This window comes from Tursiops truncatus, chromosome 3 (genome assembly GCF_011762595.2).
Source record: "Tursiops truncatus isolate mTurTru1 chromosome 3, mTurTru1.mat.Y, whole genome shotgun sequence".
NCBI lineage: Eukaryota > Metazoa > Chordata > Mammalia > Artiodactyla > Delphinidae > Tursiops > Tursiops truncatus.
Window position 1 is genome coordinate 169,216,166 of NC_047036.1, and position 14,695 is coordinate 169,230,860.

The 14,695-nt window shown below is 60.2% G+C and overlaps 4 protein-coding genes across 9 annotated transcripts in view; 3 read left to right on the forward strand and 1 right to left on the reverse strand.

Moving 5' to 3' along the window:
- The window catches only part of MFSD12 (major facilitator superfamily domain containing 12), a 24,827-nt gene extending 21,497 nt beyond the window's left edge, over positions 1–3,330 (reverse strand). The window contains exons 1-2 of the mRNA XM_033854754.2: positions 3,195–3,330; positions 1,847–1,960 (exon numbers count right to left, since the gene is read on the reverse strand). Of these exons, the coding sequence (XP_033710645.2) occupies positions 1,847–1,916 (70 nt within the window). The 5' untranslated portion in view covers positions 1,917–1,960; positions 3,195–3,330. The remainder of the gene's footprint in view (positions 1–1,846; positions 1,961–3,194) is intronic.
- HMG20B (high mobility group 20B) lies at positions 91–5,670 on the forward strand. 6 transcript variants are annotated; one of them, XR_012331159.1, is made up of 10 exons: positions 91–158; positions 439–494; positions 982–1,090; positions 1,578–1,781; positions 2,420–2,540; positions 2,886–2,932; positions 3,213–3,285; positions 3,511–3,726; positions 4,253–4,489; positions 5,186–5,323. XR_012331159.1 is itself a non-coding variant. In XM_033854757.2 (10 exons), the coding sequence occupies exons 2-10, from the start codon at positions 457–459 to the stop codon at positions 5,661–5,663; spliced, it is 1,419 nt and encodes a 472-aa protein (XP_033710648.1). In that variant the 5' UTR covers positions 91–158; positions 439–456; the 3' UTR covers positions 5,664–5,670. The 6 variants fall into 6 exon arrangements, 3 of the variants coding, with proteins under 3 accessions (XP_033710648.1, XP_033710649.1, XP_033710650.1); XR_012331158.1 differs by lacking the exon at positions 5,186–5,323 and adding an exon at positions 5,015–5,058; XR_012331160.1 differs by lacking the exon at positions 5,186–5,323 and adding an exon at positions 5,015–5,058 and having other exon boundaries at positions 3,511–3,680; positions 4,357–4,489.
- Positions 5,671–8,432: 2,762 nt separating this feature from the next.
- Positions 8,433–11,877, forward strand: LOC101318888 (PDZ domain-containing protein GIPC3). The gene is made up of 6 exons (XM_033854765.2): positions 8,433–8,675; positions 9,440–9,625; positions 9,740–9,920; positions 11,120–11,232; positions 11,513–11,594; positions 11,726–11,877. The coding sequence occupies exons 1-6, from the start codon at positions 8,433–8,435 to the stop codon at positions 11,875–11,877; spliced, it is 957 nt and encodes a 318-aa protein (XP_033710656.1).
- Positions 11,789–14,693, forward strand: LOC141278410 (uncharacterized). Its single transcript, XM_073803473.1, has one exon. It carries the CDS (start codon positions 11,922–11,924, stop codon positions 14,514–14,516), a length of 2,595 nt encoding a protein of 864 aa, XP_073659574.1. The 5' UTR covers positions 11,789–11,921; the 3' UTR covers positions 14,517–14,693.
- The last annotated feature ends 2 nt before the right edge of the window (positions 14,694–14,695 follow it).

Here is a 14,695-nt window from a genome sequence, read left to right on the forward strand (position 1 = left end):
GAAGGGCATACCCAATCCGATCGCTCGCCGAACCGTCATTAGCATGCCGGGGGCGGGACAGGGCGGGGCGGACGGCAGGGGTGGGCGGCAGGGGCGGGCTCGGGGAGGTTGGTTGGAGCGTCGTAGAAGCCGAGAGGTCCGGGAAAGTTTCTTTGGAGGTGAAAACAACCGCGGAACTCGGGGCCCTGCGAGGCGGCGGGGGCACGGGGGTCCAGGGGCCGGTGCGGGGCCCTTCCAGGGCCGGGGGGGTGCGGACCTGGGCCTCCTGGGGGGGCGATTGCCCAACAAAGGATCCTTGGGGCGCCTGCCCTCGAGGGCCTCCCCGCCCCCGGTTCCGGCCCCCCCAGGCGCCCCGGACCCGGCTTTCCGGGGCTCCCCAGCCCGGCCCCGTCGTCACCGGCTTGGGCGGCCCTCATCGGCCACGCGTCTACGTTCCAGGTGCGGCCGGGAGTGGCCATGTCCCACGGTCCCAAGCAGCCCGGCGCGGCCGCCGCGTGAGTGCGACATCCCCTCCCCCCAGCCCACTCGGAGCTGCAGCCTAGCCCCCACCTCGTCCCGTTGGAGCTCCTCGACCCCCGCCCCCCAGGGTCTTGACTTCCCCGACTTGGAGCAGGCCCTCCCCCTTGGGCCCCCACGGGCTTCCCCCCAAACCTCCGGGCTCCAGTTCCTTTCAGGGGTCCCCTACTAGCCTCCCCTACTGCTCTTGCCCGAACCCTGGATCCTGACCTCCTCTGACCCCTGCTTCCTGAACTCAGGAACCCCTAGCTGCCAGCGTTAGCGTCGTGGGGGCGTGGGTGGCCCTGGCGTCCCGTGGCTCTAGTCTCTCCCACGCCCCCTGTGGCCCCCCCTAGTGCTTCTGCCTCAACCCCCGGATCCTGACCCTCTCAGAGCCCTCCTCTGAGGGAGGACTCAGGGCCCTCTCTGCCAACTCCGCCGTCGGTGTTGGGAAGTGGGGGTGACCCTGGCTTCCCATGGCTCCAGGCCGGCGAGCGGCAAGGCTCCAGGACAGCATGGGGGCTTCGTGGTGGCTGTCAAGCAAGAGCGCGGCGAGGGCCTGAGGGCCGGAGAGAAGGGGTCCCACGAGGAGGAGGTGAGAGTCCCTGCACTGTGGTGGCGGCGGCCCTTAGTCTTGAAGCTCCGCCCCGAACTCAATTTGAATTCGTTGTGGCTCCGCCCACAGTCCAGATTTCCCTCCAGATGCTGAGGCCCCGCCCCGTGCCAGATACCACGCCCCAAGAGCTCCACTGCCACTCTAAGTCCAGGCCCCGCCCACTGCCCAGGGATCGAAGCCAGTACGGAAGCCACGGCCACAACGAGGCCACGCCCACAACACAAGCCAGCCCCAACCCTGGGCTGATCCTCTGTCCCCAGTACTTCTCTGATCCCTTTACCCCTGGCCAGGGGTCTCTTAACCACACTCTCCCAACCCTGAACCCTGACCAGGCCATACTTCCAGGCCTTCTGGGTCCTACCTCGTGGTTAGGCCCCGCCCAAGTCTTTCAGGGCCCCGCCCCTTCCCCTCTGGGCCCGGCCCCAGCCCTCCAGGCCCCTCCCAACGGCGAGGCTGGGTTCTGCAGCCGGTGAAGAAGCGAGGCTGGCCCAAAGGCAAGAAGCGGAAGAAAATCCTGCCGAATGGGCCCAAGGCACCTGTCACCGGCTACGTGCGCTTCCTGAACGAGCGGCGCGAGCAGATCCGGACGCGCCACCCGGACCTGCCCTTTCCTGAGATCACCAAGATGCTGGGCGCCGAGTGGAGCAAGCTGCAGCCGGCGGAGAAGCAGGTGGGGACGGCTCGGGACAACTGACCTTCCCTCACCCACTCAGATACCCACCTGCAGCCACTTACCCCAAAGGAACAGGTGTGGAGGGTCCTTCGTTCCTCCTGGACTCCAGGACCTGGAGAACTGACCACCCATTAGCTCTCTCCAGCTTGTTGAAGGGAGGGGAGAGTAGCAGTAGGCTGGAATAGACATAAAATTTAATAAACAACGTTAGACTAAAGAAGTAGGGGTGGGGGCTGGATTTCTGTTAGAAACCTTATGGTTTTTAAGTTCTGGTAATTAATTTAAAAATTGCAAAAACATCAAGGAAACGTTAGCACCAGCTTGCACCCTCTATCCTGGGATTTCAACAAGCAAAATGCGTTCGGGAGGGCAGTCCAGCCTGGAGGTGGGAGCCTGCAGACATTCAGACACCAGGGAGTGGTTTATAAAGGCTGGAATTGGGATGAGGTCGGTGAGGTCAGGGAGTTGGGAGGTAGCCTGAGCAGCAGCCTGAAGGGTGGGGTTTTGTCTGGAGGGCAGTAGGGCGCTGTGGGAAGGTGCAGCACAGTGAGCTGACTGATGGAGATGGGGTCTTGCCCTGCGAGGGCTACCCTGCCCCTGGGCTGGGCCAAGCCTTCTCATGCTGCCCCCGCCAGCGGTACCTAGACGAGGCTGAGCGGGAGAAGCAGCAGTACATGAAGGAGCTGAGGGCGTACCAGCAGTCAGAAGCCTACAAGATGTGCACAGAGAAGATCCAGGAAAAGAAGATCAAGAAAGGTGCGAAGGGCCCCAGCCCCCAGGCAGCTGAGTGCCTGCTCTGAGATAGGTGACACAGGCAGACCAACCTACCCCCTCCAAAGGGCTCTCACGGTCCCGTGTGAATGAGACACACATAACCAGACAGTTGTGAGTGAATAGGGCTGGTCAGCGCTGAGACTGGGCACACACAGATGCGGGGGCGGGGGGAGGGGGCCAGGTGGGGATCTTGACCCAGGATGAGTAGGGCTGACTAGGGGAGGGGAATGATGGTGTTCCAGGCAGGGGGAACAGCACGTGCAGAGCAAAGCGTGGGGTCCGAGGAGACCTGGGAGGCTCACCCTGCCCTCCTCCCTCCCCCACCAGAGGACTCCAGCTCCGGGCTCATGAATACCCTTTTGAATGGACACAAGGTAAGCTTCCCTCCTCCATGGAGGACACCTGGGCAAGAAAGGTCTAGAGGTACTTAGACCTCTGGGTGAGTGAGCACCGTCGCTCCTGGGATGAAGTGAGCGCCCGGTCCAGATGTGTGCAAGCAGAGGCTGGACAGCCACACAATGGGAAGGCTGTAAAATGGACTCTGACCCAGGTGGCCTGAGGAGACCCTCCCAAGCTTAGGGGATGTCCCAGAGGGGGTGTGGCTGCCCTCCCACCCTCTCCCAAAAATATTGCCACCTTGTCCTGTCGTCCCAGGGTGGAGACTGTGACGGCTTCTCCACTTTCGACGTCCCCATCTTCACGGAAGAGTTCTTGGACCAAAACAAAGGTGAGCGCTGACCACAGGTTCTTGGAGCAAGTGTTGGGCCCAGAGGGCGCCAAGGGGGTAGGCAGTGGGTGCCTTCCTCCCCTGCCCCCGTAGACCAGAGAGCTGCGGTGTGGGGCTGGAGGCAGAGCAGTGACGGAAGGCCTGGCGTGAGGCACAGCGAGGGGCAAAGCGCGGCTGAGGGAAGGCAGGGAAGCGCCAGGATCTGACCCGGCTCCCCGCCTACAGCGCGGGAGGCGGAGCTGCGGCGCCTGAGGAAGATGAACGTGGCCTTCGAGGAGCAGAACGCGGTGCTGCAGAGGCACACGCAGAGCATGAGCAGCGCGCGCGAGCGCCTGGAGCAGGAGCTGGCGCTGGAGGAGCGGCGGACACTGGCGCTGCAGCAGCAGCTCCACGCGGTGCGCCAGGCGCTCACCGCCAGCTTCGCCTCGCTGCCGGTGCCGGGTGCGGAGGCCCCGCCCCCAACCACCCTAGCCCCGCTCCTCCCACCCCCGCGAGTCCCGCCCCGCTAACTCCGCCCTCGACTACTTCGGGCTCCGCCCAGGCTACCGCGAGTCCCGCCCCCTCTGGCCCGGCTCCGCGAGCCCTACCCCTCACCCCCTCACCAGTCTCTTCACAAACCCTCACCTCCCTCCCTTTCGCCACGCCCCTGCAGACCCCGCTCCCGGCTACCCGAGCGCCTCCCGCCCCGCTGCCAGACCTTGCTGCGCCAGCCCCGCCCACGCTGGCTCTCGCGCCCCGCCTCTGACCCCTCCCCTCATGCCAGTCTTCCGCGTTCTTTCCTCAGCTGAGCTGGGCCAATTTCCCCTCCCCCACTAGCCTCCGCATTCCCCCCCCCCCATCACGACCCCGCCCTCTCCAACTTGCTTCATCTGACCCCTGCCACAGCTGACCTTGATTTCCCCGGGTCCAGACACCCTGACCGCGCCCGCCCGGCCCCACTGAAGTGCGCTCCCGACCCTCTCCCCAGGACCCCGCGCTTACAGACCCCCACCCTCTGACCTCTGCTTCGGTGGAGACCCCACCGCGGTGACTCCTCCGCTGGGCTCGGCTGACGGGTCCCCCCCCCCCCAGGCACAGGCGAGACGCCCACGCTCAGCACCCTGGACTTCTACATGGCGCGGCTGCACGGTGCCATAGAGCGCGACCCCGCGCAGCACGAGAAGCTCATCGTCCGCATCAAGGAGATCCTGGCCCAGGTCGCCAGGTGTGTGCCCCAGGCGGTCTGCCCCCAGGCCCGTTCAGCCCAGCTGGGGCTGCCTTGAGTAGGGGCTGCCTCAGGCTAGACCTTCGCTGGCGGGACCCGGCGAAATAGACTAGCTTTAGGCCTCCAGCGGGGTTTCTGGGGTCTGTGGGCGCTGCCCAGTGGGATCTGGCTGCCGGCTCTTTTTCGGAGGGCACAGCCCATGCGGGATCTATTAGGTGGGTCTGGTTTGATGCAGGTGGCTAATGGCCTAGCCCCTGGGGGCGCTGATTCGGCCTGGTACTCTATTACGACTCTGGTGAATCATCCAGCACTCCCTTGGCCCAGGGGACCCGAGCTTCCCCAAAGCTTCGGGGTGGGTTTTTCTGGGTGCCTCCCAGCTGCCCAGGATAGGTGGGATCAACTCCAGGCTCCCCACCCTGGCATCTGAAGGAGCAGAGAAGGATGGCCTCTAGGGTACCCAGGAAGGGGGTGGGGTTGAGAGATGATGGGGGTCCCCCCTCACAGATCTCCTCCCTTCTGTCACAGTGAGCATCTATGAGGGTGTCTGCTGCCCCATGATCCAGAGAAGACCAAGCCCTGGTCACGGCCCCTCCCCCACCCCCACCCCATGGAGGAGGGGCGTGGGTCCATCCTTTGGGGCCAGGCCCAGTCCTGCACCTTGGGGGCTCCAGCCCCCCTAAAATTAAATTTCTACAGCATCCCTCTAGCTATCAGTCTCCCCAGCACCCCAACCCAGAAAAATCGCCCACCACGCACAGTGCACAGAACCCCATGGCCCCAGGGTCCACCACAGGGCACGTCACACTACACGGATGTGGGAACAGCACACATGGACAGCGTGACCCGGGACAGGAGGAGACCCGCAGCCGCTCATCCGCCCAGTGTGGGGAGAGTTACACACCCTACACCGGCTCTCCAGGACCAGTCCCTGGACACAGGGCAGAGAAAACCCACACCTGACACACTGGGACTCCTGCCTGGCAGGTGCCACCCTAAGTGCCCACACGGCCAGGCACGCCGCAGGGACACACTCTCACACTCCGGGCGGGGCCCTCTACCCCAGAATGGGGGGGCTGGTACTGACCACCCTACCCTCATCCAGCTGAGGGACCCCCGTGGAGGGGGCCCCTTTGCCACTGCTCAATTGGACTTTTTAAATAAAAATGGAATTTGAATTTCAAGCTTGTGCCTGTGTGTCTTTTGGAGGGAAACAGGCCAGGACCCTCTGTTGGGGTCCTAAGCCTACTCTCCCCAGCCCCTGGCAACCAGAAATCCACTTTTTTTTTTTTTTTTTTTTTTGGGCCACACCACGTGGCATGTGGGATCTTAGTTCCCCGACCAGGGGTGGAACCCATGCCCCCTGCATTGGAAGCCCGGAGCCTTAACCACTAGACCACTAGAGAAGTCCCACAAATTCACTCTCTGTCTCTGGATCTACCTGTTCTGGACATTTCATATAAATGGAATCACATGCTGCGTGTCCTTTGGTGTCTGGATTCTCTCACTGAGCATCGTGTTCTCAAAGTTCATCCACATTGTAGTGCATGTCAGTGCTTCATTCCTTCTCCTGGCTGAATAATATTCCACTGTGTGGATGGCCCACATTTTGTTTATCCAGCATCTGTTGATGGCCCTTCGGGTTGTTCCCACCTTTTGGTTGCTGTGAATCGTACAGCTGAGAACATGCATGTACAGGTTTTTGTTTGAACACCTGCCCTCACTTCTGGGTCGATCCTGAGAAGCAGACTTGCTGGGTCAGATGGCAATTCTATGCTTAACTTACTGGGGAACCCTCTCAGAGACTTCAGCCTTTAATGGAATGTTTGGGGCAGCTTAAAAATTCTAGGGAGTAATTTGACAAGCACTGATGTTACCGGTTGAATTTTGTCCCCTCCAAAGAAAATCTTGAAGCCCTAACCCCCAGAACCTCAAAATGTGACCGTATTTGGCAATAGGGTCACTGCAGATATGATTAGTTAAGATGAGGTCATGGAGTGGGGCAGCCTCTAATCCAATATGACTGATGTCCTTATAAGAAGATAAAGATTTGGACACAGCTGCAGAGAGGAGACAGCCATGTGACAACGGAGGCAGACACAGGCAAAGCACGCCTCCAAGGAATGCCAAGGATGACCAGCCACCAACAGAAGCCAGGAGGGGCAGGAAGGATGCCACCCAGGGTGTCAGAGGAGCTTGGTCTTGCTGATTTCTAGCCTCCAGAACTGTGAGAGAGTAAATTTCTGTTGTTCATGAGCCAGCCAGTTGGTGGTACTTTGTTACGGTTGTCCCAGGAGACTCGAAAAACGATACTCTCACACACCCACGTCCAAGTGTGTGCTCCCTCCTCTCACGCCCTCCCTGGCTCTGTACCCTCATCCCAAATTTGGAGTTTACCATTCCTGGGCAGGTCTTTACCTACTTTTAGCACAAAAGGATGTCTTCCCACAAGAGTACCATCCTGATGGATTTTTTTTTGGTTCGTTTCTAAAGGTTCGAAAGTAGACGACTCTGTGGCTTCTAGTTTAATCACAAAGTTGTGCAACCACCAGCCCAACTTAATTCCAGAACATTTTCATCACCCCCAAAACAAACCCCCCTCCCATTAGCCATCACTCCCCATCCTCCCCTCCCCCAGTCCCAGGCAACCACGAATCCACTTTCTGTCTCCATGGATCTGCCTGTTCTGGACACTTCATCTAAACGGCATCACACGCTACGTGGCCTTTGTAATCTGGCTTCTTTCAATGAGCATCGTGTTTCCAAGGTTCATCTGTGCTATAGCGTGTATCCCATTTTGCACGTTTTTAAACTTTACATAAATTTTCTTACATCGTCCGAAGCCTTCTGCAACTTGCCTGTTTTCATCAATGGTTGGTTTCTGAGATTCATCCAAGGCGAAAGGCCTCTCTTTGGAGCTGCTATATGGCATTCCACTGCTGTTTATTGAGCCAACCATCGTTCCTGTCGGTGACGCCTAGATGCTGTGTTCCCAGGGGATTCTGAGAGACGCCTCCTGGTGCCCAGAACTTCCTTCTAATTTATCTGTAACCCAGTGTGCCCACTGTGTGCCAGGATACAGCAGGGGATGAAAGAGACCAGAACTCCTGCCCTCCTGAAACTGACATTCCAGTTGAGGAGACAGAGGAAACACAAGATGAATAAATAAACTATCTGCTATGTCAGGTCATGCTCAGTGCTAGGGAGGAAAAAAGCCAGAAAGAGAGATTGGGAGATGGTGATAGGAGGTGACAACTGAGCCAAGAGCCGAAGGAGGTGAGGGAGTGAACCACTTGGAGATCTGGGAGAAGATGTTCCAAGTGTAGGGGCACAGCCTGTGCAAAGGCCCTGGGGCAGGATAGTGCCTGTTGTGTTGAATGAACAGCAAGGAGGTCCGTGTGTCTGGAGCAGAGTGAGCAAGGGGGAGAGAGGGAGGTGGGGAGGGCAGGGAGGGGACGGGGCAGGTTGTGCAGGGCCTTGTGCGTGGAGGGGAGGACTTGAGTTTTTACCCCGAGGGAGGTGGGAGCCCTGGAGGGCTGTGGGCAGAGGATGGACACGTTGTGGCTCAGTTTATACCAGGGTAAGCGTCCTCCCCACCTCTTATGGTTGTTGCAAGGATTAAATGAGTGCGCCCAGCAGAGAGCAAGCGCCCGGGCACCCACGGCTGCCCCATCCTTATTTGTGATCCCTATTTTTCCCGCTCCCTGGAGAGTTCACAGCTGGCCCTGGCAAGGCCGGCACACCTGGGGCCAGCCCCCCCGCCCCCCTGCCCTCCCCCCCCACACCCCCGCACTCCGCGGTGTCGCCTTCCCGGGAGGCTCGGGTTCCCGGATCCCCTTACCCCGACGGCTCGGCTGTCGCTCCTTGGGCCGGGGGAGGGGAGGCTGCAGGAAGCGGCGGATCCGGCGGCTGTGGCCGTGGCCCCGGTGGCCGAGCTCCTCCTGCCATGGAGACCACAGCGGCCCGCGAGGCCCGGGGGGCCGAGGCCCCACGCCTGCCCGCACCCCCGCCCTCGCCCGCCGAGCCCCCAGCCGCGTCCCCCAGCCCGGCCGCGCCCCGAGCCCGCCCGCGCCTCATCTTCCGCACGCAGCTGGCTCACGGCAGCCCCACGGGCAAGATCGAGGGCTTCACCAACGTCCGCGAGCTTTACGCCAAGATCGCCGAGGCCTTCGGGATCGCGCCCACCGAGGTGAGGCCCCCGGACCCCCAGCACCCGAGGCCCACCGGCTGACCGGGGGTAGGGGTGGACCCTAGACGCCGGGACTGGGGCCCCAGAACGCCCATCTTCGGATGGAGGGGACCCGATCTCCGGATCTCAGAGACGCACCTCTCAGATCCTGGGGTGTCCGTACCCGGTGGACCCCCTGCGCAAAACATGCGCACGTCTTAGGGTTAACGGATGCCTAGTTCGTCCAGGAAAACACTGGGCTGACCCAGCTAGGAGTGGACCCCAGCTCTCAGGGAAGCGCCTATGTTTCCTGGGCGCGGCTGCGGGGCTGTGGTTCCAGGCAGCCCCCTTTCAGGTGAGAAGTCCGAGGCCGCGGGGGGTCAGGGGCTGGGTTGTAGGTGCGCCTCGCAGCCCCGAGGGGGCGCCAGCAGATTTAGAACAGTTTTAAAAGATCGGGGGTGACAGAGCAACGAAGGGTTAAAAGGGGAAGTCTGGGGGGGGGTGGGAGAGGGGGCGTCCTCCTGCCCTAAGTCTCCTTCTCACCCTGCTCCCCATTCTGGGGGTCCCAGTCTCCTCGCCTCCCACCCCATTCTGAGAGGATCCCATACTCTGCCATTACACGTGACTGCGATCCTGGTAGGGGATGACTGGGGTCGGTTTCGTGCCTCTTTGCGCCTCGGTTTCCCTATCAGGCCCCTGAGCCCAACCCCCGGTTGTTCTGCGCAGACGGTGGGGGATGAATGAGGTCTGTCATTAATTTTGGGCTCCCCCTCCCCTCGGGACAGATCTTATTCTGCACCCTAAACAGCCACAAAGTGGACATGCAGAAACTCCTAGGCGGCCAGATAGGGTTGGAGGACTTTATCTTTGCCCACGTGCGCGGCGAGACCAAAGAGGTGGAGGTCACTAAGACCGAGGACGCCCTGGGACTGACCATCACTGACAACGGGGCTGGCTATGCCTTCATCAAGGTGCCCGTGGGGGCGGGTGGCTTCCCGGGTGCCCCTCTCTGCCCCTCTCTGGTGTGAACAGGACCTGAGAGGGGCCGCTGGGGTGGCCCTGTGAGTGACTCTGGGTCCCTGCAGAGGATCAAGGAAGGCAGCATCATCAACCGGATCGAGGCAGTGTGCGTGGGCGACAGCATTGAGGCCATCAACGACCACTCAATCGTTGGCTGCCGCCACTACGAGGTGGCCAAGATGCTCCGGGAGCTGCCCAAGTCGCAGCCTTTCACCCTGCGCCTGGTTCAGCCCAAGAGAGCTTTCGGTGAGGGCCACCTGGGGCCCAGGGGGCAGGCTGGTGGGGGGCGGCGGGGAAGCTCTTCCAGAAATTGGTCCTCTGCATGCACCGGGTGGCAAAGGGTGGGGGGATGGGACAGGATGGAAGGTTCTAGATGCCTCTGGTGACAGGACAGGGAGCTTCTGGCACTGTATGAGGAACAGGAGGGTCATTTCTAGATTGTTATAGAGTTGGTCTGGGCATGGGGGTCGGGGGAGGCTTGGGAAGATTGGGAAAGGATGAGGAGGTATCTGGATCTATTTTGTAGCTGGTCTGGGAGCTTTTAAAGTATTGCTATGAGGCTCTGGTGAGTTCTTGAGAGTGACTCTCAAAGGGAGCTCTAGAATGGGGCTTTTCAAAGAGAAGTCTGTGACTGGTCCATGGATGAGATAAGGAGGTCCCCGTCGAAGAAGGATTCTTAACCTCAGCACTATTCACATCTGGGGCTGGATGACTGTTGTGGGGCGGTCTTGGGCACTGTCAGGTTCGACCTAACAGGTGCCAGTGTCTCCCCTGAGTTGTAACAATCAAAAGCGTCTCTAGGTATTGTCAATGTCACGGCGGGGGGGGGGGGGGGGCAAAATCACACTCCTCCCCCCCCCCGCCCCCCGTGCCAGCTGGGTTGAGAACCTTGATCTAGAATGTAGATCACCTTGTTTAGTTCAGCAGACAATTGTTTTCCATAAGCAGACTTTCTCAAGGAAGGAAGCAGGATGGTAATTTCCTTTCTGGCACAGGCTTCTTATCTCATCATGGACTGGCCCTTTGAGTCACCCTGTCCCAGAACAAGAGGTTCTAAAGGTGCCCTGGCCCATCTGGAGGGAGGTCCCAGGGGAGTGCGACAGGATGGGGTCCTAGATCTGCCCTGGAGCAGGACAGTGAACTCTGAGAGCCGTGAGCAGGTTAGGAAGAGCCAATTCTAGAGCAAGGAGCTTTCTAGATTGATCCTCTGGGAACAAGGAGAATCTTAAGCAGTCTCTTCTAGAGAAAGTCACTTTGAGAGGAGGAGGGAAATTTGAGGGAAGAAAGGATTCTCAAGCATGGTCCCTGAGGATTCACCCATGGACATAAGGAGGACTTTGAAGGGTAGGAAGGTTCTAGAAAGGCTCAGCTGGTGGCTTCTGAGTGTTTAGGAAGATATGGATCTGCCCAGAACACATGCACCTCCTCCACTCTGTCCCCTCCAGATATGATCGGCCAGAGAAGCCGGAGCAGCAAATGCCCCACGGAGGCAAAAGTCAGCAGTGGGAGGGAGACCCTGCGGCTTCGGTCTGGGGGGGCCGCCACTGTGGAGGAAGTGGTGAGTGGAGGGGAGAAGGGTGGACATCAGGGTCTCTTGCACCTAGAGCTCTATTGCTGACTCAGCATGACCTTGGGTAAGACCCTCTCCTTTGCCCAGCCTCAGTTTCCCTACCTGCAAAGTGGGCCCTTGTCAGTCAGGGCAGTAATGGTGGGACCAGAAGCATTGACTAATGTGTGGTCCCAGTCTGCTGTCACCTAAGGGGTGGGGGACTGGGGAGGGGGCTGGGCCGGAGTGATCCCAGGCTTCTGACCCTCTGCTTTGCTCCCTACAACCCCAGCCTAGTGAATTTGAGGAGGAGGCATCTCGGAGGGTGGATGACCTGCTGGAGAGCTACATGGGCATTCGGGACCCAGAGCTGGGTAAGGGGCCAGGGTAAGCCGGGTGGACCCTGGGGGGAGGACAGCCCATGGGGAGGAGGCAAGGGTCCCAGGGGAAGCTGGCGTCCCCCCAGGGAGCGCCCTCACCCACTTCCCCTCGGCTCGGCCTGCAGCGTCCACCATGGTGGAGACATCCAAGAAGACAGTGAGTGTCCAGGAGTTTGCACGCCATTTAGACTCCGTTTTGGGCGAGTTCGCCTTCCCGGACGAGTTTGTGGTGGAGGTGTGGGCCGCCATCGGCGAGGCCAGGGAGGCCTGTGGCTAGTCTGCCCCGGGGCCGAGCGCAGCCCCAGCCCGGAGCCCAGCCCCATGTCCCAGCCCTCCCGGCCAGTTCCCCAAGCCCAGCCCTGCTCTGGAGTCCAGAAGCCCAGATCTGAGACCCAGCCCTGCTCTAGAGCCCAGCCCAGCTCAGAGACCAAGCCCATATCTGAGACTGGTATCACCTCTAGAACCCACACCAGTTTTGAGACTGAGCCCAGCCCTGAGACTCGGCCATGCTCTAGAACCCAGCTCAGCTCGGAGACCAAGCGCAGCCCTGAGACCACGTTCACCTCTAGAACCCATACCAGTTTTGAGACCAGGCGCAGCCCTGAGACCCAGCCCTGCTCTAGAACCCAGCCCAGCTCAGAGACCAAGCCCAGATCTGAGACCCAGCCCTCCCCTAGAACCCAGCTCAGCTCGGAGACCAAGCTCCCCTCTAGAGGCAAGGCCAGCTCTGAGACCACGTTCACCTCTAGAACCCATACCAGTTTTGAGACCAAGCCCAGCTCTGAGACCAAGCCCTGCTCTGGAACCCAGGCCAGCTCAGAGACCAAGCCCAGATCTGAGACCCAGCCCTCCCCTAGAACCCAGCTCAGCTCGGAGACCCAGCTCCCCTCTAGAGGCAAGGCCAGCTCTGAGATCACGTTCACGTCTAGAACCCATACCAGTTTTGAGACCAAGCCCAGCTCTGAGACCAAGCCCTGCTCTGGAACCCAGGCCAGCTCTGAGGCCCAGTTCATCACTAGAACGCAAGCCAGTTCTGAGATGCAACCCAGCTCCAGAACCCAGCTCTCCTCTAGAACCCAGGACAGCTCTGAGGCTAAGCTGAGCTCTGATCTAAAGTCAAGTTTGGGAACCCAGACAAGTTTTAAGAGCCACCCCGGCTCTGAAATCAATGCTAGTTCTGAAAGTCAGGCCAGCTTTATGACCCAGCCCTGCCTTAAAACTCGACCCAACTCTGGAACGCAAGACAGTTCCATGACCCAGTTGTACCTGGACACCTGGTCTAGCTCAGAAACACCAGTTAGTTCTGGAACCCAGGTGAGACTCAAGAAGCAGCCCAGTTCCAGAAGCCACATCAGCTCAGGATTCAAAGGCAGTTCCGAAACGCAACCCTGTTCTCATGCCCAGACCAGCTCAGGAACCCAGATGCACGCTGCAGAGCAGTCCAGGCCCAGACCCCACCCCCATACTAGGGCCCAGCCCAGCTCCAACGATGAGTCCAGCTCAGAGACTGAGCCCCGCTCTATACCCCAGACTAGCGCAACAAGCAGGCCTGTCTCCAGAATTCAGACAAGCTCTGGACCCCCATCCATCTCTGGGGCAAGGCCCGCCTCCAGAGCTCCACTTGATGCCAAGACCCACCCTCACTGCAGAACACAGAGCAGCTCTAGAACATCATCCAGCTCTGGGACCCAGACAGACTTCAAGGCTTGGCCAACTTCCAGAGTTCAGTCCAGCTCAGGCACTCCACCCAGCTCCAGAACTCAGCTCAGTTCTAGAGCGCAGGCCGGCTCTGAAATCCCATCGAGCTCTAAAACACAGTCAATTGCTGAGACCTACTTGAGTTCCAGAGTCCAGCTAAAGTCTGGGCCTGGGACCCAGACCAATGCAGCAACAGACTTAAGCTCCACAGCTCTGTCGAGCTCTGAGAGCAGGCCCAGCTCCAGGACCCAGCCCTGCCTGGGAACTCAAAGCACCTCTGGGACCCAGCTCGTCTCAGAAACCCTGCAAAGCTCTAGAAACCACCTCCAGACCACACCCCCAGGCAGCTCTGCTATTGAGCCGGACTTTGGGAGACAGACCAGCTCTGGAAGTCCGCTCATCTCTACAGCCCAGCCCAGCTCTGGGACCCAGACCAGTTCAAGAATACAGCCCAGTTCTGGAACCCAACCCAGCTCCGGAACGCAGACCAGTGCTGGAACCCAGCTCATCTCTGAGACCCAGCCCAGCTCTGGGACCCAGCCCAGTGCAAGAATTCAGCCCAGCTCTGGAGCCCAGCTCAGCTCCAGAACCCAGTTCAGCTCTAGAATTCAGTTCAGAGCTGAGACTCACCACAGCTCTGAAACCCACACCAGTTCAAGAACCCAGCCCAGCTCTGGAATCCACCTTACTTCCAGAACCGAATCTGTTTCTGAAACGCAATCCGGCTCCAGAAGCCAGACCAGCTCAAGAATACAGCTCAGCTCTAGAAATGGGCTCCGCCCACCAACCCCTGGCCTTGACCCCAGAACCCAGGCTGATGCCACTGCCCCAGCCCGACCTCAACACCCAGGCCCATCACTCAGAGCCCCACCTACAGGTCCTAGGAGGGTCTCTCACCCTCAGTCCCATGATCGGGTTCAAGGAGCCCAGGCCGATACTGGCCCAGGCCGAAGCCCATCCACTTCTGCCCTGTTCCCACGGCCGTGGTCCCCCTCCGTCCCGCAGAAACCAGCCCTTCCCCCCAAGCCCCAGCTGAGACCCCAGAAGTCCACCCCACCCACCAAATCTGTCATCCCTAGTTCTGCCACCAGGGCGGCCCTCCTGCATTCCCAGCCCCCTGAACCCTCAGCTCAGGGGCCTGCCCCCTCCCCCGAGCTCAGGGAGCCAGGGCCAGCTCCGCCGGCGTCAGAGCCCCTCCCCTACCATGGGGGGCTATAGCTTGGGGGTGACATACTTGTGGCCCCCATCCCCTCTCCTGCCCCTCCCAGCCTGGGTCCCCCAGAAGCAGCAGGTGACCTCATTCCCCCACAGGCGGGGTGGGGGGCGGTGAGGGAGGGTGGACACAGGGGCTTTGGTTTCACCCGGGCCTGGCTCTGGGAGCTGTAAGCAGATCCCAG